Genomic DNA, 24,895 nt, shown 5'->3' with positions numbered 1-24,895 from the left:
TATCTGTAACTGAATATAGTGGAGGTCGCCGTAACGATACACTGCGTAATCTAAACAATTTATATTCTGCAACACGAATATCCAACTACTAGACACATACAATTGGGGATGACACGTCGATTGCGTCAAAGTTCATGCGGGTTTTGAATCACGATCAGCAAGTACGGTTTGGCTATTTAAACGATAATGTTGCGTTAGTGTTCAAGATCTAAATCCACTACAGCATCTCCTTCTTACTCTCTGCGACCATGATCTAAAAATGATATTGTATCGGTGAGTCAACATCACACAACCTTTGTGACAGCTGTCGTTCATACCTCATGCTTTTTCGACCGTATACGCAAGAAGGTCAGGTCATCCTACAATTCCAAATCACATTCAGCTAGCGTTTCAAACAATAATCAGTCCTATGTATCATTCATTACCTCTGGATCTAAATCCCTTACAGACCCTTTCGCCTTTGCAGCCAACTGAGACACCAGGGTCGAGTACTGCTGTGTCTGTATATTGTCCAAAGTAGATCGAATCACTGCTCCTTCATGTGTCGCAATTACGATTCCTACGTTTTTCCATCTCAAGTATGAGACAATTGCGATAAAATGCTATGTAAATGCAATGCGATCCCCACACCTTGAACACCCTTATGAGTTTGTAGTCTTGCAAGAGTGGCTTCTACATCTGCATAATCCTTGGTTCCTTCTTTGGGTACAGCTGCCTAAATACGAGATGATAGTGTCAGTCGATTTGGGTTGGATTGTGAGATAGGGAGCGCCAGTTCTGGTTGTACATGATATGGAGTAGCATCGGATCAATTGAGATATATGACCGCTTACCATGTCGTATTGTCCCGGTGGTTGGAATCAATCAATCCGTTGCAGAACTGTCCTTGTTTGTGGTTTGGGAAAAATCACGACGAAATGTGAAGATAGATGAGGAGGAATAACAGGACGGGCCAAGGCAGGAAGAAGGGAGATCGCAACGCACTAAATATGAACTGCAGAACTACACGCGTTGCGTTACGAAAAAATGATATATTTCTTATTGAATCCCGTCACCATCCCACATTTTTTATATGTTTTTTATACGGATTTTGCTGACACATACTAGTCTTCTTTGGACATTTTTGACGCACAACTGGATTGACCAAAACCTTTTTTAAGGTTGCAAGTGATTAGACAAACCACTTATTTCTTGGGTGCAGTCTTCTCCTCTTGAGCAACCTTGGCCAAATCTATACAAGATGAGAATAAGAGAATCAGTATACCAATAGTGCACATATACTCGTCCGGTAATTACCATCTTTGGTCTATGTTGGTAAGAAGGAAACATGTTAGAAACTGTGCGGTCAGAGTCGCAACATTGCACCCAAGGAACACTTACAGGCAAAGGGTTCTTTTCAGCAGTTACAGTCTTCTTGAGTCTAGACTTGACATCTCCTGAGGCCAATTCTATAGATATTGAGGTCGTCTTAGTCAAAATCCAGTATTGTTTGATCGCCAAGAACAAGGAAAACCAAATCCAACGGAAATGTGTTCACCTTGAATAGCTTTAGCGTCCATTTGTGATATAGAGATTGAATTTAAGGTTTAGAGTTCTATAAAAATGATAAGGCGGATTTAGTTAGAGACTGTTTAACTCAGGTTCTTGTGTTGTAGTTTAATTTCGCGGCTCGTGTGTTTTTGTGATGTACGAGATGGTACTCAGTAAGAAAGATATTAAAATTACGGTAGATCTCATAGGTCTTTACATATAAAATGCTATTGCTCACCTTGAAACGTTCTGGTTACTTGTTTCGCGTCTGGTTGTAGTTATTACTTGTTTGTTGTGGTGATGGACGAGCGAGGTGCGACACGAGGAATCCACTGATTGGCAGAAAATGTCCACACAAACATCTAGAAGGCCGCTTTGCACAGAATTTAAACATTACGCAGAAGCAGAAGAACGTCAAGAACATATCGAACTCCCTTCAAGACCGAGTATCCACAAAAACACCAGTCAGTACACGCGACTTACAAACCACTCTCCACCCAATTCAACCTAATAAAACGGCAATAAATGGCAACGAGACTGGTGCATCTTGCATTTTATAATTGTTTCAGACAAATCACAACAAAAGCATTTTGAGTCTAGAGCTTGGATCGTTTTACCCATTGCACGATGGCGTAAGTGTAAAGAGCAAGACCGAAAACGGGTGCGACTTTACGCAGACCTGCTACAAGAGCAAATAGCGTGTCCATAACAGGTCCTGGCAATCCCTTCTTGACAAAGGTGTTGACTAGCCAAATCTGCCAAGAGAAGGGAAATTAACACCTTGGGGGAAATTGAAAGATCTGTATAGTATAGTACGTACCACATTTGGCTTGTATGGAGGGAAACGAACACCATCAACACCACCAGCCTTGAGTTTCTTGATCAAAGTTGACTTTTTGTGAGAGTAGACATCGAAACTGAATTTGTGTTGGTAGCCACCCATTCCAGAAGGTCCAACGCCTAAAAAAAATGGGATTAGATTGATTGAAAGCCGAATTGAGACCGCCATAAAACACTTACCTCCAAACGGCAAACCTGGCGTATTTATATGGACTATCACATCGTTGACCAGCGCTCCGCCACTTGTGGTGCTGTTCAGGAACTTTTGCGCCTTCTTTTCATCTTCAGTGAAGATGTAAGCAGCCAAAGGACGATCTCGAGAGTTTATGTACCTAATGGCAGCATCAAGCGATGGCACTTCAATAATTGGCAAAAGAGGCTAGAAAGAATGACGTATTATTATTTGGCGTGGCTCCCTTACTCTCAACCAGTGTTTTTGTTACTTTCTGTTTTCTGCCACTCTACACTTAAAAAAACGACACTACTACATACCCCAAATATCTCCCCCTCCATCATTGGATGAGCAGCAGCATCCAATCCAGCAATATCGACAACAGTAGGAGCAATAAATAAATCAGCAGAATCCTTTTGACCACCAGCAACAACCTTAGATCCAGCAACAGCCAATTGACGTTCCAAGACCTTGTTGAGACGATTCCAGTGGTTGATATTGACGATACGGGCATACGAGTCCGATTTTTGAGCACCTTCAGTGCCAAAGAATTCATCAAACGCTTCTTTGAATCCTACAATCAGTTTCTCCTTCATTGCTTTACTGGTGACCATTACGTAGTCGGGTGCAATACAGGTTTGGCCACAGTTAGACGACTTGCCCCATAGAATTCTCTTGGCAGCTAGCTTGACATCCTTAATATCACTTTCAACGACGACAGGACACTTAAAAAAGTGATTTGAGTCGTTATAATACTTTCAAATTGCGTACACCATTTATTATTACCTTGCCACCAAGCTCCAACAGCACTGGAGTCAAATTCTTTGCAGCAGCACTCATAACAATCTTGCCAACCTGTCCATTACCGGTATACGTGATATGATCAAATCGTTGTTCTAATAATTTAGTAGACTCTGCTACAGCACCGTTTACGAATCGGTATGCTCGTGGATCCAGATATTTAGGAGCGAGCTCAGTCATCAATGCAGAGCTGTATGGAGTCAATTCGGAGGGCTTCAAAACGGCTGTGCAACCTGCGGCAATAGCACCAACCAATGGCGAGGTAGTAAGGAAGACTATACAAGGCGAGAAAGCAATCAGGATTTCAAAATAAATCGTCGCGGTCCAAAGCTAACAGGTCAATACTGTGCAGAATTCCAACATTCAAAACAAACATTGCGGTCTAACACCGAAAGGAGCTGTTCAAACACTTGCCAGGGTAGTTCCACGGGGCAAAGATACAGCACAATCCTGGAGTATCAGGGTTAAACAAGATTAGATACCAATCCTGTTCGCATCGACCAAAATCAATTTACCCAAGGGCTGCTTGCGGATATGTGCACGATCGCCACTCGGAGATTCAACAGGGTACTCATCAGCAGCCCAAGCATCCAAGTTGTTGATAGCACCAACAATCTCGTTTAAGGTTCCAATCGAGTCACCAAGGAGGGCCTCAAACTGTGGGCGATGGAGATCCTTGAATAGAGCTTCTTCAAAGCGCTTCGAGTTCTCGTCGAGCATCTTGTATAGACCTCGTAGTTGCTGTTTGCGATACTCGAGAGGTAGAGTAAGGCCTGATTCAAATGTTGTTCTCAGTTCATCGCAAATCTACATGTAGGCGAATGTTGTTATTCAGACACGTTACAAAGAAAGATCAGGCCAAGGACTGCAGGTATGAAAAACAGAAGATCAATGTCCAGCCTGCCAGCTTCAGTGGCATAAAACCCCTCAAACTTCGAAAACCACATCTCAATTGTCCGACAAAATCAACCAAAACATCGTAGCGGTCGCTTCTAACCTTAGCTATTTCAGACACCGGAGTGTACGTTAGGACGGAGCCTGACATCTTTTGATTGCTATGCTTTTCTGTTGTTGTTTAAAAGTGCTGACTGGCGTAAATGCGTGTCACGAAACAAAGTGGAAGATTTATTGCCCGATTGGAAAACATGAGAATTGTTTGGCAGACAAGGAGTTTATTTGATCTTTTTAACGCATTATCTTTGCCCTTTTGCCTCTTGGCAAGGCACTTGCCATCGATACACCACTTACAACTCGACCTTCCTACAGCCGAGGACTAGCTGCATCCCCTGCAAGACTCAGACCAACTTTCCCATCAATACGCGCCGTCCTGACAATTTCGACTGGTATATCAACGATTCTGGATCTAACCAATTCACCCTAAATCAAACGAGAAAGGGGTCAGTTGAAGAATCTTACAACCATCACGTTATTTCGTCTACCATTGATTTGCCAAGATTGTCGATACGGTTGTTCGATCTAGCACCACGACCCAGGACCTATGGATTCAATAACTGTAAGCACGAAAGAGGGCGATTTCGTAATGTAACCAGAACATACGCCTTTAATCAGCACATGTACCTACAAAGAACTCATGTTAGATGTCTGTGATATTAATATTGCGACAACTTTTCTGACTCACCGCCCGAAGCTTTGGGAACTCGTATCTCTCTATACACGAGAGAGGCAAATGCGAAACCTCTCGCCCGAGAAGCTCATATATCTTCTTGCCAGTCAAGAAGGCTTTTAGCCATTCGTATCCCAAATCAGTCTGAAAGTACAACTTGTTAACTGTTTAATCATGAAGGGACGCTGGTGACAAAACGTACGGTACTCCAGAATCCAATGTTCGAGTTGCCTCCTTTGTCGCCTGCTCGTCCATGTGTTACGACACCAAGCGGCAGCGATACACATGGCCCGAAACCAGTCAGATCACCACCACCTTCAAAATGCGGGGGACGAGGAGCTACTGCAGTGACTTTCGGTGCTGGGATATCAATAACGTGTCCATTCTCCAAAACAACTTTGTGCGGGACCATCGAGTACGGAAGGCCTAGTGTTGGCCAGTACTCGTAATAGAGACTAGGTAATGGGAATCCGCTGTATTCAAAGTACAATCCTAGCATTGTTTGGAATTAGATTCTTCAAGTATTCAAGTATCAGAGATGCAAACATACCTGGAAAGGACGATAATGCAGCTCCCATAATCCTCCTTGAGAAATTAGTAGGATGCAAAGCATCTTTGTCCAACGATGCTGCAGATATCCTAATTCTCACTGACGCCTCATTTTCGTCCTGTGGATCCACTCTAGCAGTACCAATCTTTTCGACTTTTAAATACGTCAATTTATCACGAATGTGGGCTACCTCAGCTTCAGCCACAATCTCCATCGTATCCCGTTTCTCGTCCACATCATATCCACACGCGTAGAATGATATTTCAGCCGCGTATCCCGCAGGTCCATTTATAGCAACCTTGGTTGTTGGTGGTGGTGGAGATCCTTTTACTTCTGATACAAGCACTCGATCCTGACCCACTTGTGTCAGTTTAATCGTTTCAAAATGTGTGGTTACGTCGGCGTTCAGGTATACTGGGCCTTGAATCTCGTATAAAACTTGAGCTCGAATTGTGTCTACGTTAATGGCGCCGCCAGTGTTTGGATGCTTTGTTATAATGCATTCTCCGGTTTCTGAGATTTCTGCAATCGGAAATCCGACATGGCGCATATTGATGCTTCGATCTATATCGGTGAGTCGTCTTGGTTTAAAACGTATATGGCTACAGACACCAAGGACACTCACATCCAGTGAACATTCCTCCACTTGCATGACCACCACACTCGATTATATGTCCAGCAACCATGCTGTGTGCAAGCTTGTCGCAAATATCTGGATCAGTTTGCGTCCAACCATGCCACCATATGGCAGGACCAACGGTCAGTGATGCATCAGTAACTCGAGGACAAATGACAATATCAGCACCAGCTGCCAAAGCAGCAGCTATTCCCCAAGCTCCTAAATACGCGTTTGCGGAAGTGGGTTTCTAATGCGTTGGAAATATTAGATGTCTCGTCTTATATTATCGTCGTACGCTTGATTAAAACTCAAGCTGTTAACATTTAAAGTATCAAAAGTCAGGTCTTGAAAGCGGTTTCGACAATATGAATACATACCAGATTCCACGATGAGATTGGAGCGCCTGTATCCATATGATTTAAGGTATACCCAGCCTTTTGATATGATTCCAGCTGTGGCAAAACATTGTCACCTTCAATATGTGCGACTTTTGTGTTGGTGTGGTTGCGATCCTTTAACATTTTGCGAATGTCACGGGCTAAAGTTTCGGGGGCAGCGCCACCTGCATTCACTACTAGCTTGATTTTGCGAGTGCATATCTCGTCAAGTGCCATAGACAGGCCAATGTTGAAAGTACGGTCATAACCGGCTCCTCCAGCAACTTTGGTTGGTGTCAACACTGCGAGATTGTATTCGGCGAGGTCTAGAAGTGAATTAAAAGAGATACAGTCAACACTGGCCAAGAACTAGATTACAATGTTTGAGTAGCAAAATGTCGAAAACTCATACAGTCACCAATCTAAACAAAGTCACAGTGTAAGTAAATTCAAGTCTGAATTGAACGTTTTGAACTTACGATCACATCAACAGGACCTCCAGTCGCCTGCTCTAGTATTGCAGTTGGTCTGTCCCACACTATGCAAGTTTAACAAGTGAGAAACCCTAGAAAGAGCTGTCTTATGCTACTCTTACCCCATCCAGACGCATTCGCAATGATAATGGGTCGTTTTGGCATTGTTTCAACTATTAGCCAGAAGTAACTTTGATGTGACGTCGAAGTGGATTTTTGGAAAAAGTGAGTACAAGACAATCGGGAGCGATCGGGAGTTTGTTGGACCAAACATCTCGAAAGTTCGATATGACAGTATGAGAATATTGTGATTCTGAAGCATAGATCTGTTGCGGCTACCTCGCAGTACGCCCTTCACTCGCAGGAGCGTTTTGCGACCACCTCAGTGAGGAACAAAAAGTTTGACGTTAACATTGGGGAAAGCAAGTGCACCAGAGACCTAAATATCATTTTAGAGCTCGTTATGTACAGATGTAGCTGAGTGCGGTTGAGAGAACTAGTCGTCTCTGAAGGTAACTGCGAGAGCAATAATTGATGTCGACTTTCTCAGTTCTCCATCGTTCCTGGTTTGTTATGGAAGATCACTTCCTACAACCTGTTTCCATGGGTTGCGACTTGATGCAGACGCCTTTGACTTGTTGATCTTGAGGTGGGTCCGTGAACAGCTTGTCAAATAAACTGCTCTCACAAAAACAGCCAGAGCTCAGAAAAAGCAAGTTTGAGCAGGGGCGACATGACGAGATGTCAGATCATTTAAAGATATATGCAGATGCACAGCTTGAGTTGAATGCCTCTCTTCTGTCTTTGCATTCCGATTTCTACCGTGCTAATCAAGGTTCCACCAAGCTGACGACTGCCAGAAAAAAACCCAGCACAGCACAGTCCAATCCAATTCACCAAGACGCTGACAATCACTAGGACTAGCAGTTACTCCCATATCAAGACTACGTAATCATATAGAATGTCTCCACCAATGCCAACTGGTAAAGGAGGAAAGAAGGACTCGGCTACTGCCAGAATCGCAGGGTCAGCTACTGCAGGTTGGTCCCATTGTTTGCCATGCTCTCGTCCTTATTGCCTCTATTATTGCTGCCTATCTCGTACTTATCGTCTATACATGCCATCGTTTACTGACTGCAATCCATCAAACAGGAATTCTCGAATTGCTTGGTTTCCACCCTGTAGACACAGTCGCAAAGCGACTCATGACAAATCAGGCAAAGGTAAAATTTTCATACATGGAACCTCCTCGCTTCGCCCCTCGTTGGGTTGCGGATTTGCTCTGTAGCATATCTTTGTTGCTAATTGATTATGTGGCAACTAGCGAGTTTGAAAGCCAAATGTTTGAACGTAACGCTTACATGTACTTTCTGATTAGCCCTTTGCAAATGGTGCTACATTCGGTGAAGGCATGAGCACTCTCAACAAAATCATCTTCAAAGTATGTTGGTTCTATACTTGCATTTCGCGAGCTGTGACTCACATCCTTGAAACCCACTCCTATATTCACACATATACACACTCTAGAATGCAGCAGACAAGGGCTTCTTTGCCAAATGGGGTGCTCTCTTCCCAGGTCTGGGATGGGCTGCTGGATACAAGGTTTTGCAACGAGTCTACAAGTTTGGTGGTCAACCCTACGTCAACGACTACTTGAACAAGTACCACAAGTCTACATTCGAGAACTTGTTTGGTGTTGGGACTGGAAAGACCATCATGCATGCTACTGCTGGCAGGTAAAAAGAAAATTGGAATTCTAAACAAAAAACTACTCAAAAGGACCAAAACGCGTTATCATGGCTGCAATCATCCTGACACTTCCATATTTCTATACCTCTTGATACTTAGTTTGGTGGGCATTGGTGAAATCGTCCTGCTCCCATTGGACGTCCTCAAAATCAAGATGCAAACAAACCCACAATCGATTCAAGGAAAGGGTATCATGGAAATCGTTTCACAGGAAGGAATGGGATTATACAGGTATGTGATAGAACAAACGAGTCAGTAGCTCATTACGACAAGCTACCCGTCATTTGTTTTGGCGATCCTTGTCATTCTCGACTAGAATCTTACCGAACCCGTCAAACCCAGGGGAGCAACATGGACCGCCGCCCGTAACGCTCCAGGATCATTCGCACTTTTCGGTGGTTCAGCAGTCACAAAAGAATATCTCTTTAAATTGGACGACTATTCTAAAGCTACATGGGGTCAAAACTTTGTCGCTTCTATTGCTGGTGCTATTTCTTCGATCGCTGTTTCTGCTCCTGTACGTTTATGGATTCTGAGCAAAAAAACCAGAAGGAGTCTCACAGTATGTGTTAGGCAACAACTCACCCCCTTTATTTGTGTATTTAGCTGGACGTCATCAAGACCCGTATTCAAGCCAAATCAGCAGCTGAAGCTGAATCTGGTTTAACCATTGTCAGCAGGATGATTGCCAAGGAAGGATTTGGGTCCTTCTTCAAGGGACTTACACCAAAGATTCTGGTTGTGGGTCCTAAACTCATCTTCTCCTTCACTGTGGCTCAGAGCTTAATTCCATTCTTTGGTGTAAGCATTTACTCATCTTGATTTCTGGTTTTGTTCTTGTGTCGAAATCGCTTAGATCTCACAATGTTTTCTACAATTTTTAGCAACTTTTGGATAAGCCATCCACACCAGCAGCTGCCAAGGCATAGAGTCGAGGCCCTCCCTGTTAACGCTTAAAGAAGAAACAAATACTCATCGAATCCTTAAAATTGTAAACATCTTGTCCGATCCATCACCCACACGCCTCACGCATATTGTAGTAAGACTTTTAATAGACGCATGAACGAAATCCATAAGTTGTGTTATTGCTTTTATTTTTGGGATTTGTGCGTGGTCGTTGTTGTTGAACTTTGTTTCGCCATCAGATATGGGAAAGAAAAGTCCAAACAAGTATAAGCAAACAAGCGGTCATCTAATCTTCAATGAATGCTTCTTCACTAGCCATTGGTGAAGGGTCAAATTGTCCCTCGGATTGGGACACTGTCTCCCTCTCTCTGACTCCAACTAATCTGTGTAAGCTTCCACCTATCTACAAATCTGGTTAGATGTCTGTGACATACAATCCTTCATATTGTGACAACTTTCGCATGCGTTTTTTTACCTTTCTAAAATTCAACTTGCAGCACTACCACGTCCTCGAAACTCTCCTCGACCTCTGCCGTCTCCTCTGCCTCTACCCTCTCCTCCACCACGCGAGGATCCACGTTGACCGTAACCACCACCTTGTGCATTGCTACCACGACGTTGCTGATCACCTCTTCCACCCCCACCAGCAGCAACGAAATTACTATTATTACTTGTACGGAATTCTCGAATGCCTCGGCCACGACCTAATCCAGGTATATACTCTGCCTGAGGAATACTATTATCATCTTCAAGTCGAGTACTACCACTTGAAGACTGCTGGTCTTTGAGTGACCCCCAAGATCTTGCATTCTCAATAAAAGTTTCTTCTCGTGCAGCATCAATCCTCCCACGTTCCTCGTAGTTGAGAACAAGCTGCTTCAACAGCCCACGTTCTTCCTTTTCAGCTTCTATTTGTGCACGAGCAGCTTGTGCTAGTGATGATTCGGCAGGTATTACGAGTGATTTACTGGTGGCTTTCGTACCTCGTTTGACAAGCAAGGTGAATGCTACCTGGTCTGGATTCATATTGCCTTCTTCTTCTCGTTTCATGGCGGCGGATTTGGCAGGGATGGGTACATCAAATGTAGGTGGTCGAGGCGCTGTTTTGCGAGACTCTAGTGAATCCTGCATCATACGACTAAAGTCCTTGTCGAATTCATCATTGTCTGGATCATCTTCCATACCAGTTTCAGGCATATGTACAACGACATCTTCGTCATTGTTGTCCTCTTCATTAAAGTCTTCTTCTTTATCATCCTCTTCTCCGCCCTCATCGTCATCATCTGATTCTCCATCCTCATCTTTATCGTGGTTGGCATGACCGACGCCTTCTTCCTCTTCTTCCATTTCATCGTCTGGACTAGATACAGCGATTTCAGGCTGGGACGTCTGTGCAGATCCGACTCGCTTACTATATAGATCTTGTACAGCAGTCAATGCTTCTTCATACGAACTATAGAGTCTACGTGATGGTCGTAGCAGTTCAAAGGTTTCGGCGACTAGAAAGTCAATGTCTATAGGTGCTTTGGCCTTGCTATTAATGTACAGCTGTTGGGAAATGGAAAGAAAAGTGTCAGCCTTTTCAGCAAAAAAGGGAAACAAAGGATGAATACATACTTGGAGGTATGTGAGAAAATCATCAAGTCGACGTCCAGTAGGGCCCTTATCAAAGTATTCGCCACATGTCTCGAGTAATGTACAAATCAAGCGAACTCGGAAAAAGTCGTGTGGAGCATCAAGAGGATTCATAACACCAGGTTTGACAAATCCTCCTTCTGATTAAGCAAGACGGAATACGTTCAGTCGTACATGTGGTTCACAAAGTCCACATGCAACACATACCGTGTCCATAAGTCATCAATAGAAACAAGGTATCAAAGATAACAGGTGAATCCAACATATTGTAATTATACAATTCACCAAGAAACTTGACTACGGCAATCCTTCGTTGATTCATCTTAAACAGATTGGTTTCTAAACCCAATCTGATATCTTCAAGAGTCGCATCAATCACTCCAATTCCGAATTGAGGATAGTGTCGCATCAATTCTGAAGCGAGAAAGGCCACAAGATGCAGATTCGAGAATTTCACTTTCCATACTTTATGAAATACCTAAGGTGATTGTGGCGATTGTGGAGAGTGATTTAAGCAAAAAATGAGATAAGTATACCAGTATGAGGAGTTCCGTACCTTTGTGATGCAAGATAGATGCAATGGATCATTCCAATCCAGCTTTCGCAGCTGCTTTAGGACTTTATCGACATTCTTCCTATTCAGATCATGATAGATGACTTTCCGAATGTATAGTTGTATAGGTGGCCGTTCCTTCTTGACAGCGGCAAGTCGAGTAGGAGGATTACAGTCGTAATAGGCACTATCAATCAGTGCTACTTGGCGGGGATCAACAATGACGGCAGCCTTCTTTTTCATCATGATGTCCAGCTATAACAGCGGAACAAATATGAAAATCTCCCCAAGAAATTGTTAATTGCAATGTACTCACATAGGTAGCCATACGAGGACTGGTTTCATGAGACCGAAATAGGAAACGACCACAAGATTCCAGGAAGATGCACAATAATTCCACATTCTCACCGACAAAGACATCGAGAAGGGACTTGATATAGTGAAATGCCATATGTGGAGGTGCTACTTTGAATTTTACCAGTTCTGCCATATATCGAATGTTCTATTATTGGAGGGAGATGTTGAGCAAAATACTGGAGCAATAAATTATAAGCGACTTCGTTTTTTCGCTCGCCTTGGTCTTTTCTTCCAGAAAACCATGATCCTTCTTCTTCTGACTGAAGCGAAACTGCTTCTCCAACTATGTTTAACAATAAGTCAGCCAAAAGCCATTATATTAAACGGCAGGACAAGACACAAACCCTGTCGAGCACTGCTTGCCCAATATCTGGCATATAAGGTAGCAAGGTAGCCGCAAACCTTGCATAAAATGGCAGCAAATCCAATCTTTGTCTTGATACAGAGTTGAGATGGGTGGCTACTTTGCGACGAGCCGTCTTGGTGTTTATAAAGCAGAACTCTACAGCCAATGTGTCTATTGCCTCTCGATTCATCGGTTCAGATAAACGAGTGATCAACAGCGCCAAGGGCGCTCCCGATGATGGAGCAGCAGTAGTAGTTGCGGATTCTGTTGCAGTCTCTTCTTCTGTTGCAACATCATTATCTTCTGCATCTATTTCAGTAGGTTCTGGAGTAGTGGTCTTTGAACTGCTACCATCGTCTTCTTTTGCTAGAGCCTGTTCAATATCTTCAGCAGTTTCAACTTTGGGTTCTACACGTTCACCAAGTAGTACAGGAGGTACTTTTGATCTCAGGTCTACTAAGTCCTCGTAAAAAGACTTGGATTCTTCATCTTCCCAAACTCCAGTTCCTGCATCTTCATCGTCAGGACGGACTGCCACTGTTAAAGTAGCCCCCGATCCTCCTAATTGAGATGAGAATACGTCGTCTTTTGGTAGATCTGGCATTTCTTGGTCTAGGGCATCAGCTAAAGCTTGCACTCCAGTCAACAGTCGTTCATAAGTCTTCATATTCTTTTCAAAACGTTCTTGACGTTCTTCTGAGACTTCGCCTCTTGCAATTAAGTGTTCTTGATTAGCATGCTCCATCTTCCTTATAGCCTATTTTGACCTTAGAAGTGAGCCAAAAAGGAGCAAAAAAGATCGTCTGCGAAATGGGTCATTGTCTTACTTTGTGACCTCGGACTAAATCCTTTTCAGCTCTCTTGAAGTAATCCAAAAACAGACTCTTTATGATATTCTGTATGTCTTTTGGCACAAATATGTCGTACTCTTGTGAAGTCTATGGGAATTGATTTAGCGAGTGAACGAATTTCACTCCAACTCAACGAAAAGGACCGCCAATCTACGGACCTGTGCAGTTTTGTCAGCTACATCCTCTTCATCAGTATGTACCTTTGGACCGAAAAAGTATGGACCGAATGCTTTGGCAAAAGTTACAGCCAATGTCAAGTTGGCATACCCTTCCTTATCACTGGAAATCTACGATAGAGCAGTGTCAGCACCGATCCCAGATAAACTCTTGCAGTTAGTAATTACCAAGTCCTTGATCATCCGCGTCATGATGGATTCTTTGGCGTTGGGTGCATCGACCACAATACCAACCAAGTACAATTCCGTAATCAAACGCATAGCACTCCTTTGCTTGGCGACCCGACCCGATTCTTCACGTTCCTTTTGTTCAGGCGACAAGTTTGCAGTTGAAGGAGGAGGACCAATCTGTTTGACGAGGGAAGGTACGAGTTCAGGAGTAAAGTCCTTGAATCTCTGGTGAAGAAGCGAGCATATTTCGACGGCAGCGAGAACATCGGCAGCGGTTTTGAATCTAGCTTCGGCGGCAATGGCAGTAGCTATTTCACTAATGTACTTTTCCAGTTTGAGGGAGGTAATATCTTTTATGAGAGCATCGAGCTGATCAGCGACTAGAGATGTCTTGAGCTTCTTAATGAATGCGGTGTTTTTCTTGATTGATCCATCAAGATTAGCAAATGTTGATGGGTCTAATAACGGAAGCTTGTGTTAACCACAAATGTCAAGATGTTTGGATGGCAAGCTTAAGATGTTGGAGGTCATAACGAAAGAGACAATGCAACAGACCAGGACGAGTTTTGGTAGCATCTAGATTCTTTGCTCGTAGTTCTCTTTTGTGATGAATTCCTGATTCGTTTTCCTTAATTGCCTAGAATATAAGGATGGTGAGCAAGTGAAGCTCGAGAACATATATCTGAGTGACTTACTGCATCCGACATTTACCGCCAATACTGTTGACACCGATCTGGCTCGCTGAGTCGTCGAGTTTCATTCCAGGTGATTCTCGAAGTGACAGCACCGAACGAAACGTAACCAAGTACGTGTTTTTGATATCAATTTTGTTTGATTGACACGTGAATAGCGAATAGATGTATCATCGCGTTTCAATTTGAAAGTCGACGTGGTGGGTGTTTTGATGGTTGCTTCGGAAACACACCCACAGTGGACGAGTGTAGATTACTGATAGAGAGGAAAAAGAACTGTAAAATGGAACTCTTGAGCCTCTTATCATCTAGTTAATAGTGCATCCGCTTACTCCGAACGGCTTGTTTTGCTATATAGAATCCTTGAAATCAACCCGAAACCCAAACCAAACAACCAAACCAACAATATTGGAAGTATGGGCAAACGCAAAATCGTCTTTCAGCTTGGACGGGAGGATGCTGCTCCAGTGACGCAGAAGCAGCTACGCGCCAAGCAACGAGAACTCGAAAGTTTGGAGATCGCAGGAGAATACAAGGAAGCCATCAAATGTGCTAGTTGGCTAGCAGAAAAATACAACGAAGTCGCTGACACCAGACCTGCTTTGGAATCGGCTCAAAAGACTCTGCAATTATTAACTCACATGAAGGGCGACTCCCCCTTCAAGACACGTATGCAGTTGGTGTAAGTCACTGATCTCATTCCGAATTGTTGATCTTGATGACCCTTTCAAATCTATATACAGTCTCGATATGTAATCACACTATACTCAAATTAGAGCACTATATGAGCAAAGAAAGGCTTACTCCCAGCAAGTGATGTGTTCGAACGAATTAGCCCATACCCACACATCCTAACTCTTTTTCATTTCCTAGTTCTGACGATGCCGACTTTTATCGAGCAAGAATTGCCGCTGGTCATGACTATTTGAAAGCTGCTGAGTTGTCCAAGAATAAGGTGCTCTCAAAAAATCACTGACACGTATCATCGACACGCAACATTCATACCTTGCCACCTTTCTAGGAGGACATTGTCGAAGCCCTTGATGATCTTGGGTCTGCTAACTTGCTGATGGGGTAATAAGACGCCAACTTTTATCGTCTAAGATGGTACTGAGTCTTTTGATCGACACGACTAGAGAACGGATGATGGACTCCAGTTACATCGTCGCTCGACAATACTTGGCAGAGGCTCGCTCATGGATGAACCGACATGAACCAGAGTATAATTCCTTCAAAAGTAAACTATAGTTTTGTCACTTGCAAATTGAAATGTGCTCTCAGAGTAACACGTCACGCCGTAGGGACTGACAAGTGCAAGCTGTCTGATGATGAGAAAAATGCAAGAGAAATCAGAATGACCTTGCAAAGCGGCATCGCGCGCTTGTACCTGTCTATTATCGACAAGGAACATGGCCACATCACTGAAGCTACCAACCATATGAAAAGTGCAGAAAATGCCTTCAATTATGTCATCCTTGATACTACATGTGAGTATCTATCATTGATTTTACGCTGTTGAGATAGTTCTTAACTCGTCCCTCTTGCTTAGGTAACGATTTACAACTGAAATTCGATGCAACTTACTATTTACGCCAGCTCTCCGTGGTTTGGTATGAGAATGATCCTGTTCATGTGGACAAGGTACCTCTCAGAATGAAGCTCACCACATTTAGAAGCTTGGCTAATTCTCGTACTTGAACTAGTGCTTTGATAGGGAAAACACTTTTGCTAGAAAGAATAGTAAGCCCGAGGCAGCTTTGGAATCCCGGATTCAACAAGGTACAGTGTAGTCGTCATTATAGTCCAATTCGTGACAAACCCTTGTTGACTGGTGCGTTCATTGAGTAGCTCGCTTCCATGGCAAGCTCAAGGATTACAGGAGGGCCGCACAGATTTGCAAAGATGCACTACGTAAGTGGTCTGCATTCTTGGAGATCCACCCTTTTTTGGTTTTCATGTTTCTGAATGTGTCAACTCCATTAGAATACTGCCAGAACCAATCTCTGGACCAGAATCCAGTCTTGGACTTGCGCAGAGAAATGGAAAAGATGGAAGGCGATAAAACTGATATCAAAGACTTACGACAGCGTATTGACAAATATCGAAAAAGCAACATGCCTCAGGATTTATACGCTGCTCTCGTTTCTATTGCATCCAAAGAAGTGTAAGTGCTTAGCGCGTTCCGGTCTTTCTCTGTGACTATGAAAGTCATTGATTGTTGATTATGGATTAGACGTTCTGAGGCTTGGGCTGATGTCATCAATGATCTACGAGAAGCCATACAATACACCACACATGGAGGTCCAGGAGCCAAAGCAGCAATCGCACCAAAACCAGTAGAATGGGAAAATATTCAGTTCTATTTCTGTAAGTGCTGAATCACCCATGCCCTGCCACTTGCTTGAACTAATGATTCCATGATCTCTGGCTTTTCTCCACTAGTCAAGGCATACTCTGGGATGAAGAGAGTCAAGGAAGCTACTGAATGTGGAGAAACGTTTCTTCACCTTACTAGTGCCTCTAAGCGTCACAAAGAGCGTACTGAAGTTGCAGTCAGACTGATTGATCTGTATGCATCCAATCAAGACGTAGGTTGTCAGTTGAACGCGTTTATAGAGCGCCTCCAGCAAATTCTAACCAAGGGTCTCAACACTTGGTGTAGCTCTCGAAAGATAAGCTGATTAAACATTCCCAACTTGCTTTGAAACTTGCCAAGAAGTCTAAAGAGCCAGCACGTCAAATCCAAGCTTGTGTGAAACTCGAAGGACTATGCATGAACTCTGATCCCTTTCTTATGGCGAAGTATACCAAGAAACGAAAGGCCTTGGAAAAATTAGGCGATGAGAATGACGGTGATGGAAACCACAGTGACGCTGGCTCTGTCGATGACGACATGTATGTAAGTCCTGATGATCAAGTCAATGAAGGACTTGAAGAGGAAGAGGAGGGAGAACTTGGTGATGATGAGGTACTGACCAGCCCTGATGATGAGAAGGTATGTTTTTTCAGTTTTGGAACCCGCCTATCTTGACCCATTTCATCTTGATTCTGAACACATTTTATTCATTGCCAGCCAAAACTCAAGAGGCCTCCTCGTTCTGACCGAAAAGCTACTCAGAAACGAGCATGGCAAAAGAGATCTGATGATGAGCATGATGATAGATCAAGCAAAAAGGCTAAACAGGTAATGACCATCAATTGGATTTAAGATGAGCTTAGGCACTGACGACTTTTCTCTTTAGCACGATTCGAATGCAAGTGAGCCAGCTCCAGCTCCAAAGAAATTCCACACACTTGTAAGTCGTGGTAGAAAATTCTAAGCAATCCGATGAATCGGTAACCAATTAGAATACAACATAGGCCGACTACGACGACAATATTCCAACCACCACGACCAAGCCATATCTGATCATTGATGATGACGAAGATCTGGCTAAAGTTGATAGTGACTCCGAGGACGATCTTTCATTTCGGTCAGCAAAACCCGCAATGCCAAAGCCTGCTGTTGCTGTCGATTCGGATAGCGCTGACGAAAATGTGCTTGGAAGACGTAGTAGTCGAAGGAAACGCCCTTCGAAGCCAGAAGCATTGAAAGCCCTCATTCAAGACAAGGAGAAGAGGTAATGAATGGCTTCTTGAAGTAATTTCATTGTCCGTATGTCAAAAAAGTCCTAAAGATTCTTCATCTAGCAGGAAGAAACGGAACCGAATAATAAGTGATGATGACGATGATGAACTTCCTCAGAAAACACTTTCTCCCAAACGCACCGAGGCTGTCGAGCCTATAAGCATATCATCTCCACCTGAACGACCATTGCCTCCTATCAACCATAGATTAGCACCACCGCCACAGCCAGCACTACCAAGTCAGCCAGTACGAAGAGCAGCCTCATTGAACAACAATGCACAGCTGGATCGTGGTAATTCTGTCAACAATATTGATCCTGAATTTCTTGAAGCGTAAGTTTTCAACACTTTTTCTAATGTTGCTGAACTTGAACGAGTAACATAAACCCTCACATTGTTTACCTTTTCCCTTAGTCTTTACAATGATGACTACGTTCCAACGCAGCCTTCTCCTGTCACACGAAATCAATGTAAGTCTGTGTCGTTTCCAGCAGGGTTATGGCGTCCTGTTACTGATTACCTATTTTTCACTTTTTTTCAGCTCAGCTTTTGGTTGATCAGGATGTCTATGTTGATCCTCCACCACCATACCGAGAAACACACGTCAGCCGAGAACTGCCACCTGTAGCATCATCACCACTTTCTCCACGTCATATGTATATCGCACCACTTGCAGTACCACAACTACAAGCACCAGTAGTACCTGCATCAATACCAACTCTTGAAGAAAAAGGGATGTCCACGATTCCAGAGAGTCTCAATCTCCATGAGCAAGGAACTAATGGACTCGTCACCGAAGAAATCTTCATGGATGCTCTTGTGTTGAAGACACCCAAGAAGAGAACGAAGGTATTATTCTAGCATCAGTTTTGTCCTTTCTTGCCTCCATCAAATTAGTGCTCACCATAAACAAACAATTTGATGTGATATAGGAAGGCCCCGTAGTGACAATAAATACTGAAACACCATCAGGAGCAGGAGCGAGCTTTGAAATAACAATGACATCAGGGCCAAGTGGTACGCCGAAAACAGTTCACTGGTTGGGAGAACAGGTGGTGCGAAAGGGTCGACTAAAGGGTCTCAAAATTGAGAAGCTGCTTTTCGGAGATATTGTATTAGATGAAGATGAAACATTAGCTAGTCTGATGGATAAACCGAAACCTGTTGTCAAAGCTTTCCTGTATTGATACAATCACTGTATTGAAATCATCCACAACTCATAATTCCAAATGTACATTATTAGTTTTAAGTTACACACAAATAATCAACAATCTGTAAGCATGATATATATTTCAGGCTTCCGTCAAAATTTGAAGCACATGTTTACAAAACGCTTCTTGCGCCTCCTGAGTACTAAGTTCGTGATCTGCATCTGGTATTATTACTGCAGCGACGTTCACGCCTTCCTTCGTAGACTTGGTCCATCGTTGCAGCAGCATTTTGGGGTCGACAGATGGTGGGACGTACTCGTCGGCTCCAGAGAAGCAAATCCCAACATTCACTCCGGCTCCTAGTCCACTGAATATATTTATAAGTTCAGCATCTGTCAAGTCACTACTAAACATGTCGTCAAGTCCCAATCTCGTTGCTAGAGACAAATAACGCCCTGCTGTCATTGGCGCTATATCCACATCTCTCGGTAGCAGATCATGGACATTTAATGATTTGGCAAGGTGCACGTATTTCGTAGTCTGATCAGAATTGTCCCTATTTTTGCACGAGTTAGTTAGCGCCCTTTGTTCGCACGTTGCTTCCAGCACACAACTCACCACATGAAGAACTCACGATCAGAGACAGCACCTTGTAACACGACCGCTGATATCCTTTCCGTATACTCTCCATGCTTCATATAGTAAAGAATCTGTTGGCAACCAGTCGAGTGTCCAATCAATACAAGCGTGCCAACAGATGACGTGTCCAGCACGTGCTTAATCAGTTTGTCGATGTATTTACAGTCGTTTGAGAGTGAGGATATGCCGTATTGTAGGTAGCTCGATGGTAGTATTGGTTGGATTAGTGAGTAACCGATGGATGCGAGTTGTTGAGTTAGGAGTGGGAGGTATGGTAGTGCGTTGAGACCATCGGTGAGACCTGGAATGAATATGGTCTTGTTTGGTAATGAGCTGTTGCTCTAGTAGATGTGTGTTGGTGAATGTGATGTTGACCAGATTTTGAAGCCGAAACAGCCAGCCGAATAAACAGAACGAAAGTATTGGTAAATTTACCTCAAATGCCACGTATCGTGATTCCGAGTCATACGTAAAGAGCTTCCCTTCCATGTGGTTGGACTTTTAGCTACTCTCAAAACATACGCAAACTAGAAAAAGTTCAACGATGACGATGAATAATACAGTTAGCTCAACGAACATCCAAGTGAAAGAACGTACAGAATCGTATCTAGACAGGAGTATCTACCTTCAAGTGATTGTTCTCGACAAACAAATGATCTGTTATTGTGGGGATGATGGGCGGCTGGGAAGTTTATCAACTGCAGTCAAGACACGTTATGTGAGTATTTCATGATCGCGGTCAGCTTCGGTGAATCGTTTTCGATGCCGTCATTGTGCAGGGTGACTTGATATTAAAGAAATTAAACCAATTGAACGTGAATTTGAACATTAGAGCAATACAGCTGCTGCAACGACCTTATTGTCTGGTGGAGTGGATGATACGAGTGAAAGTCTAGCCAAGAGGCTCGGTATGTGGAAATCACAAAGCTTTTTACGTTCAAAAAGCTGAAAAGCTGATATGGCTTCGCGAAAAATCTAGCTTCGAAATACGACTGGCAATTCTTTGTATCAATGAACCTGCCAACAAACGATACGAATTTGACTGTATTCGCTGAGAGGAAACTAGGCGCATTCGTCAAGGAAATTGCTCAATCATCTTCTTGACCAAAGACTTGTAATTATAATTTATAGCCAACTGCATATACACTATACTACAACTAGTATTCGTCATACCATCATGTCAAATGTGCTTTGGTCTTGCATGCCTCGGAAGTGCTGACTCTCGTCGAATGCTAAATACAGAGAGAAGAGGACGTGGAGAGATTCAATCGTGTGTTTGGATCTGTTCTTGCTCTGTGATGTATACACGGGAATGTCCATGAGGGCCAGAACTGTTTTACAATAGTCTGCGAGGTCTAAATCAAGGTCGGGCGTTATCAAGGCTTGTATGGCGGTCTGCAGCAGCTCCTTTTCGACACTTCGTGGCCAGACTTGCATCAGGTCCTCCTACAAACAGCTGCATCAGTTCTGATTTCAACTTGGGAAGCTTCTTGCATCACGTACCTCATCAGGCATTCGTTTGGAATAAGTCACGGCTTGAGCAGGTTTGTTCTCATGCAATGCTCTTATGCCAGACACGTACTGCTCCAAGATCTTAGGGTTGGATCTCAACGTTTGGCCATCAATGCTATTTATGATTTGAGGAGTCGTCGTAGATGTGCCCTTTGAGTATGCTCTCAGCTGCAAGTCCAACACTTTAGGGTCAGTCTGCTTGATACTTGGTTCATCAAGCACTGTAAGACCCAAGTTTCGTTGCATTTGTGGATCTGGACATGGGATCTACCGCAAACGATGGTTAACGTGACGGTTCTCTAACATGAATTTCCCACAGATCCCCACTTTGATGAAAGGATCGATATCTCCTATTGCCGGCAGGTATTCAGGTATAAACGGCTTCAATTTAACGTCCAATTCAATGTCTTCTATCTTGTACTCTGAGATGTAGCCGAGCAAGATCCGAAGTTCTGCAGACAGTGTCGAAGATATGCTTCCTCGAGCTTTAGGGATCTAAGCATTCATCGAAAGTCATTGGAATTTCCCTTTGAAATTCAACAAATCCAATATTGCGTCATACATAGCGTTGCTTGTCAAAGTTTTCGTTTCGTTGAATGTAATCATCTTCTGAATCTGATGTACCCCACGGTGGTTGTGGTGATTCGGAGCGAGCTGACAAGGATGGATCAGTTGAAAATGTGTATTTCACTGCTATTTTCAGTGCCAAACGGTTCATACCAGCCGGAGGCGTGTCAAGGTGTCTCTCGTCATCGTCATCTTCAAAAGGGAAGTTCTGCAGGTGCAAGCAAGGGTTAGAGGGATAGGTCCTTGGCTAACTCAATGAACAGTATGTACGCCTTACATTTGACGTCATTGTCAGGTTTGTTCCGTCCTGTTTCAAGTGTATGCGGTGTGGGGATGTCAAGTTTCATATTGCGTTCGTCCAGACAGCTGGACGGGAGTGGCAGACACGGCAGAGCTAATTGTTTGCCGTGTAATGTAATGTTTTAATGGATTTTGATACGCTGACGGCCTTTTTTATTGGTGCCAAAATGATTCGGTTGTCGGCAAAAATTGCTCATCAAGACTCGATGAACATTTTTCGCGCTATGAGAACGTGTAGTTGAAATTGTGCGATAAATTTATGGTTGAAAGGCTATTGAAAACAATATTCTAGTTGTGCCCATGAGCCTCTGTGCTTCTGACCAGAGGATATGTGTGAGGAGTCAACACCACAATAATTATTTTGTCAACATGATACAGACCCCAGTTGTGAAGGTTACGAGCTTGGATGAATTTATTGGAAATCCCATACGCCGCTATTGCCTTTTCTGCGCCGGAGGGTGGAGTGTATGTCCAGGTATGTTTGCATGTGTCTGTGTACATGTGAGTCAAGAAGACAAGAAACACCCGCAAGTTCTTATTGGTTGAGAAACTTGTAGAATGAATTCGGCCAAGCTGGCACCCGACCTGTACCTAGCCAGATACATGTATGGTAGAGCACGTCAGAAGGTCTACTCAATAACTCATCGTCCCTACTAAGATACTCACCTACGAAAACGGTTTCTGCTGGTAGAACCCCTGCAGGAGGCTGATCTGGTATGTCTGATCTTGCGCAATGTTTTGTATATTTATGAAGCATATCAGGCTAACAGTGATTAATATGGCCCAGAATCTTCGCCGCGTATTGGCGATTATCCAAAATCCCAAATTCGGAGTAATTGACGCATTTTTGAATTATGGATTCAAGAATCCCACGTACAACAGCACCATCGAATTTAAATTTTACACAGGCACAACCATCGAATCAATATGCATCACAATATCCTCCACAATTGCCCATTCCAGGAAACAACAACAACCAATTTCAACAACAGTACCAGCTAGAAAATGAAAACCTGTGGAATCAACAAATATCTACTAGTGAAGTAGTGCCACGGTTAGCAGTGCCAGGAATATCAACTGCAACATGGATCGACTATCCAGAGAGCTCCAGAACGAATGCTCCAACACCAACGTCAACGTACCTGACAAGATCTACTACACCATACTCAATGCCACCGTCTTCTGTTGCTCCAGCTATACCACATTGGGCAAACAGCATGTATTCATTGAACTCGACACCGTCTATTACGACAGCACCAATAGATCAACATACAGTGCATCCACGACTTCTAACGTCATCATCACTGATGCACTCAGAGCCGGCTCTAATATGGCACGGTAATATGATGTCTCAACCGTCATGGAGCAACCCAAATAGATCCGACACCCTGTATAGTCCTCCATCATCGCTTGCACCAGCAGCTTCTAGAGCCCCATCGGCTCTCGCTCAAGCAATGGCAATCAGCCAGGCACCTAGCCCATATACCGTCTCACCTCACCTATATTCAGGAACACCTTACTCGTCAAATTCATTCAATATGCGGTTAGTAAATAACCCCATAACCTCTTCAGCTCCACCTATATTTTCGATGCCCGAACCTATTAAACCAGCAGCAGTATCACCGACATGGATTAGTAAACCACCAAATAGATCTGTACCGAATTCTCCATATCCATCGTCGTCTTTATCGTCGTGGCCAATGCAACCACCTACCTCTACTGCATTCTCTCTCTTACCATTTGCAACGCCGGCAACATCAGGCCCAACAGTCAGCACAACATATCAAAAGGAGCCAGAAAGACGAGCACCGGTTCCACAGCATACCACTCAAAACATTGCTAGTCCACCTGATATCCAACAACATCAACTTCGAATTGAAGTCAAACAAGGTATGTTAGGGCGTTTATTGCGGTTGCTGTCGCGGTCTCGAAATTGTCACCCACAGATTAAAAACCTTTGCCTAATAGAACCTGTTGAGCTAGTGAATCAAACAGCGATTTACAATCCAGAGAAACCTCCACCAGTCAGTGGGCCGTTGGATACTGTATCAACCGTAAATCCAACGACAATATTCGGTAGCCCAGCTTCCGAAACACCCAGTCCTGAGGGGACCACAGAATCCCCATCTGCTAGTATTTCTCCAGTCAAGGAACATTCTCGAGGAAGCTCTGGAACCGTGTCAAGAAAACGACGATCTGATCCCTATCATGATGGTACCGAGAAGGCATCAAAGTCGAGACGGACTAGTTCTACCACAAAGTCATGGACGTCTCCCCGTTTTGCCAATAAGAAAGTACCAACGTATGAAGAAGATGATGCAGATGAGGAGGATGAAGAGGATGCGGATGACCGTTATAATGAACATGATGACTATAAGGCTGAACCGGATGACTATATGGATGAAGGAGGGACAGTCGTTACCAAACGTGAGAGAAATACGGAGGCAGCCCGTCGATTTCGAGCTCGTAAGACGGAAAGAATGCATAATCTTGAGTTGGAGGTGGTGCGGCTTGAAAACTCAAAGATTAACGTAAGATGTATTTTGGTTTGGGACAATATCGCTTTCAGATCTAACGCAATTAATTTTTTCAACTTAGCTATTACGGCAGATAGAAGGTCTTGAAGCAGAGAAGAAACAGGCAGTCGTCACAGAAGCTGAGTTGCGGAGACGAGAAG

The 24,895-nt window shown here is 43.6% G+C and overlaps 7 protein-coding genes across 7 annotated transcripts; 2 read left to right on the top strand and 5 right to left on the bottom strand.

Moving 5' to 3' along the window:
* Positions 1 to 217: 217 nt before the first annotated feature.
* On the bottom strand, positions 218 to 836 carry SmJEL517_g05968 (uncharacterized protein; the record flags this gene model as incomplete). Its single annotated transcript, XM_031171894.1, has 5 exons — positions 218 to 253; positions 318 to 359; positions 426 to 559; positions 631 to 715; positions 834 to 836. The coding sequence occupies 5 exons, from the start codon at positions 834 to 836 to the stop codon at positions 218 to 220; spliced, it is 300 nt and encodes a 99-aa protein (XP_031022139.1).
* Positions 837 to 2,126: 1,290 nt separating this feature from the next.
* Positions 2,127 to 4,388, bottom strand: SmJEL517_g05967 (uncharacterized protein; the record flags this gene model as incomplete). Its single annotated transcript, XM_031171893.1, has 7 exons — positions 2,127 to 2,285; positions 2,351 to 2,490; positions 2,551 to 2,749; positions 2,863 to 3,267; positions 3,329 to 3,618; positions 3,859 to 4,150; positions 4,341 to 4,388. 7 exons carry the CDS (start codon positions 4,386 to 4,388, stop codon positions 2,127 to 2,129), a joined length of 1,533 nt encoding a protein of 510 aa, XP_031022135.1.
* Positions 4,389 to 7,947: 3,559 nt separating this feature from the next.
* On the top strand, positions 7,948 to 9,664 carry SmJEL517_g05966 (uncharacterized protein; the record flags this gene model as incomplete). Its single annotated transcript, XM_031171892.1, has 8 exons — positions 7,948 to 8,026; positions 8,139 to 8,209; positions 8,365 to 8,427; positions 8,514 to 8,722; positions 8,835 to 8,966; positions 9,078 to 9,252; positions 9,342 to 9,536; positions 9,620 to 9,664. The coding sequence occupies 8 exons, from the start codon at positions 7,948 to 7,950 to the stop codon at positions 9,662 to 9,664; spliced, it is 969 nt and encodes a 322-aa protein (XP_031022136.1).
* A 463-nt stretch (positions 9,665 to 10,127) lies between these two features.
* Positions 10,128 to 14,437, bottom strand: SmJEL517_g05965 (uncharacterized protein; the record flags this gene model as incomplete). The annotated part of the gene is made up of 11 exons (XM_031171891.1): positions 10,128 to 11,189; positions 11,259 to 11,416; positions 11,484 to 11,754; positions 11,833 to 12,084; positions 12,146 to 12,331; positions 12,531 to 13,289; positions 13,360 to 13,470; positions 13,542 to 13,670; positions 13,728 to 14,188; positions 14,286 to 14,367; positions 14,426 to 14,437. The coding sequence occupies 11 exons, from the start codon at positions 14,435 to 14,437 to the stop codon at positions 10,128 to 10,130; spliced, it is 3,483 nt and encodes a 1,160-aa protein (XP_031022137.1).
* Positions 14,438 to 19,341: 4,904 nt separating this feature from the next.
* On the bottom strand, positions 19,342 to 20,328 carry SmJEL517_g05964 (uncharacterized protein; the record flags this gene model as incomplete). Its single annotated transcript, XM_031171890.1, has 3 exons — positions 19,342 to 19,756; positions 19,819 to 20,180; positions 20,275 to 20,328. The coding sequence occupies 3 exons, from the start codon at positions 20,326 to 20,328 to the stop codon at positions 19,342 to 19,344; spliced, it is 831 nt and encodes a 276-aa protein (XP_031022138.1).
* Positions 20,329 to 20,383: 55 nt separating this feature from the next.
* SmJEL517_g05963 (uncharacterized protein) lies at positions 20,384 to 20,943 on the top strand (the record flags this gene model as incomplete). Its single annotated transcript, XM_031171889.1, has 3 exons — positions 20,384 to 20,557; positions 20,672 to 20,747; positions 20,819 to 20,943. The coding sequence occupies 3 exons, from the start codon at positions 20,384 to 20,386 to the stop codon at positions 20,941 to 20,943; spliced, it is 375 nt and encodes a 124-aa protein (XP_031022131.1).
* Positions 20,944 to 21,006: 63 nt separating this feature from the next.
* Positions 21,007 to 22,207, bottom strand: SmJEL517_g05962 (uncharacterized protein; the record flags this gene model as incomplete). The annotated part of the gene is made up of 5 exons (XM_031171888.1): positions 21,007 to 21,285; positions 21,343 to 21,618; positions 21,679 to 21,846; positions 21,914 to 22,126; positions 22,196 to 22,207. 5 exons carry the CDS (start codon positions 22,205 to 22,207, stop codon positions 21,007 to 21,009), a joined length of 948 nt encoding a protein of 315 aa, XP_031022132.1.
* Positions 22,208 to 24,895: the final 2,688 nt, after the last annotated feature.

This window comes from Synchytrium microbalum, assembly GCF_006535985.1.
Source record: "Synchytrium microbalum strain JEL517 chromosome Unknown SmJEL517_scf0068, whole genome shotgun sequence".
Lineage (NCBI taxonomy): Eukaryota > Fungi > Chytridiomycota > Chytridiomycetes > Synchytriales > Synchytriaceae > Synchytrium > Synchytrium microbalum.
Note: the sequence above shows the minus strand (reverse complement) of the source record. Positions and strands in the feature narration are given on the sequence as shown.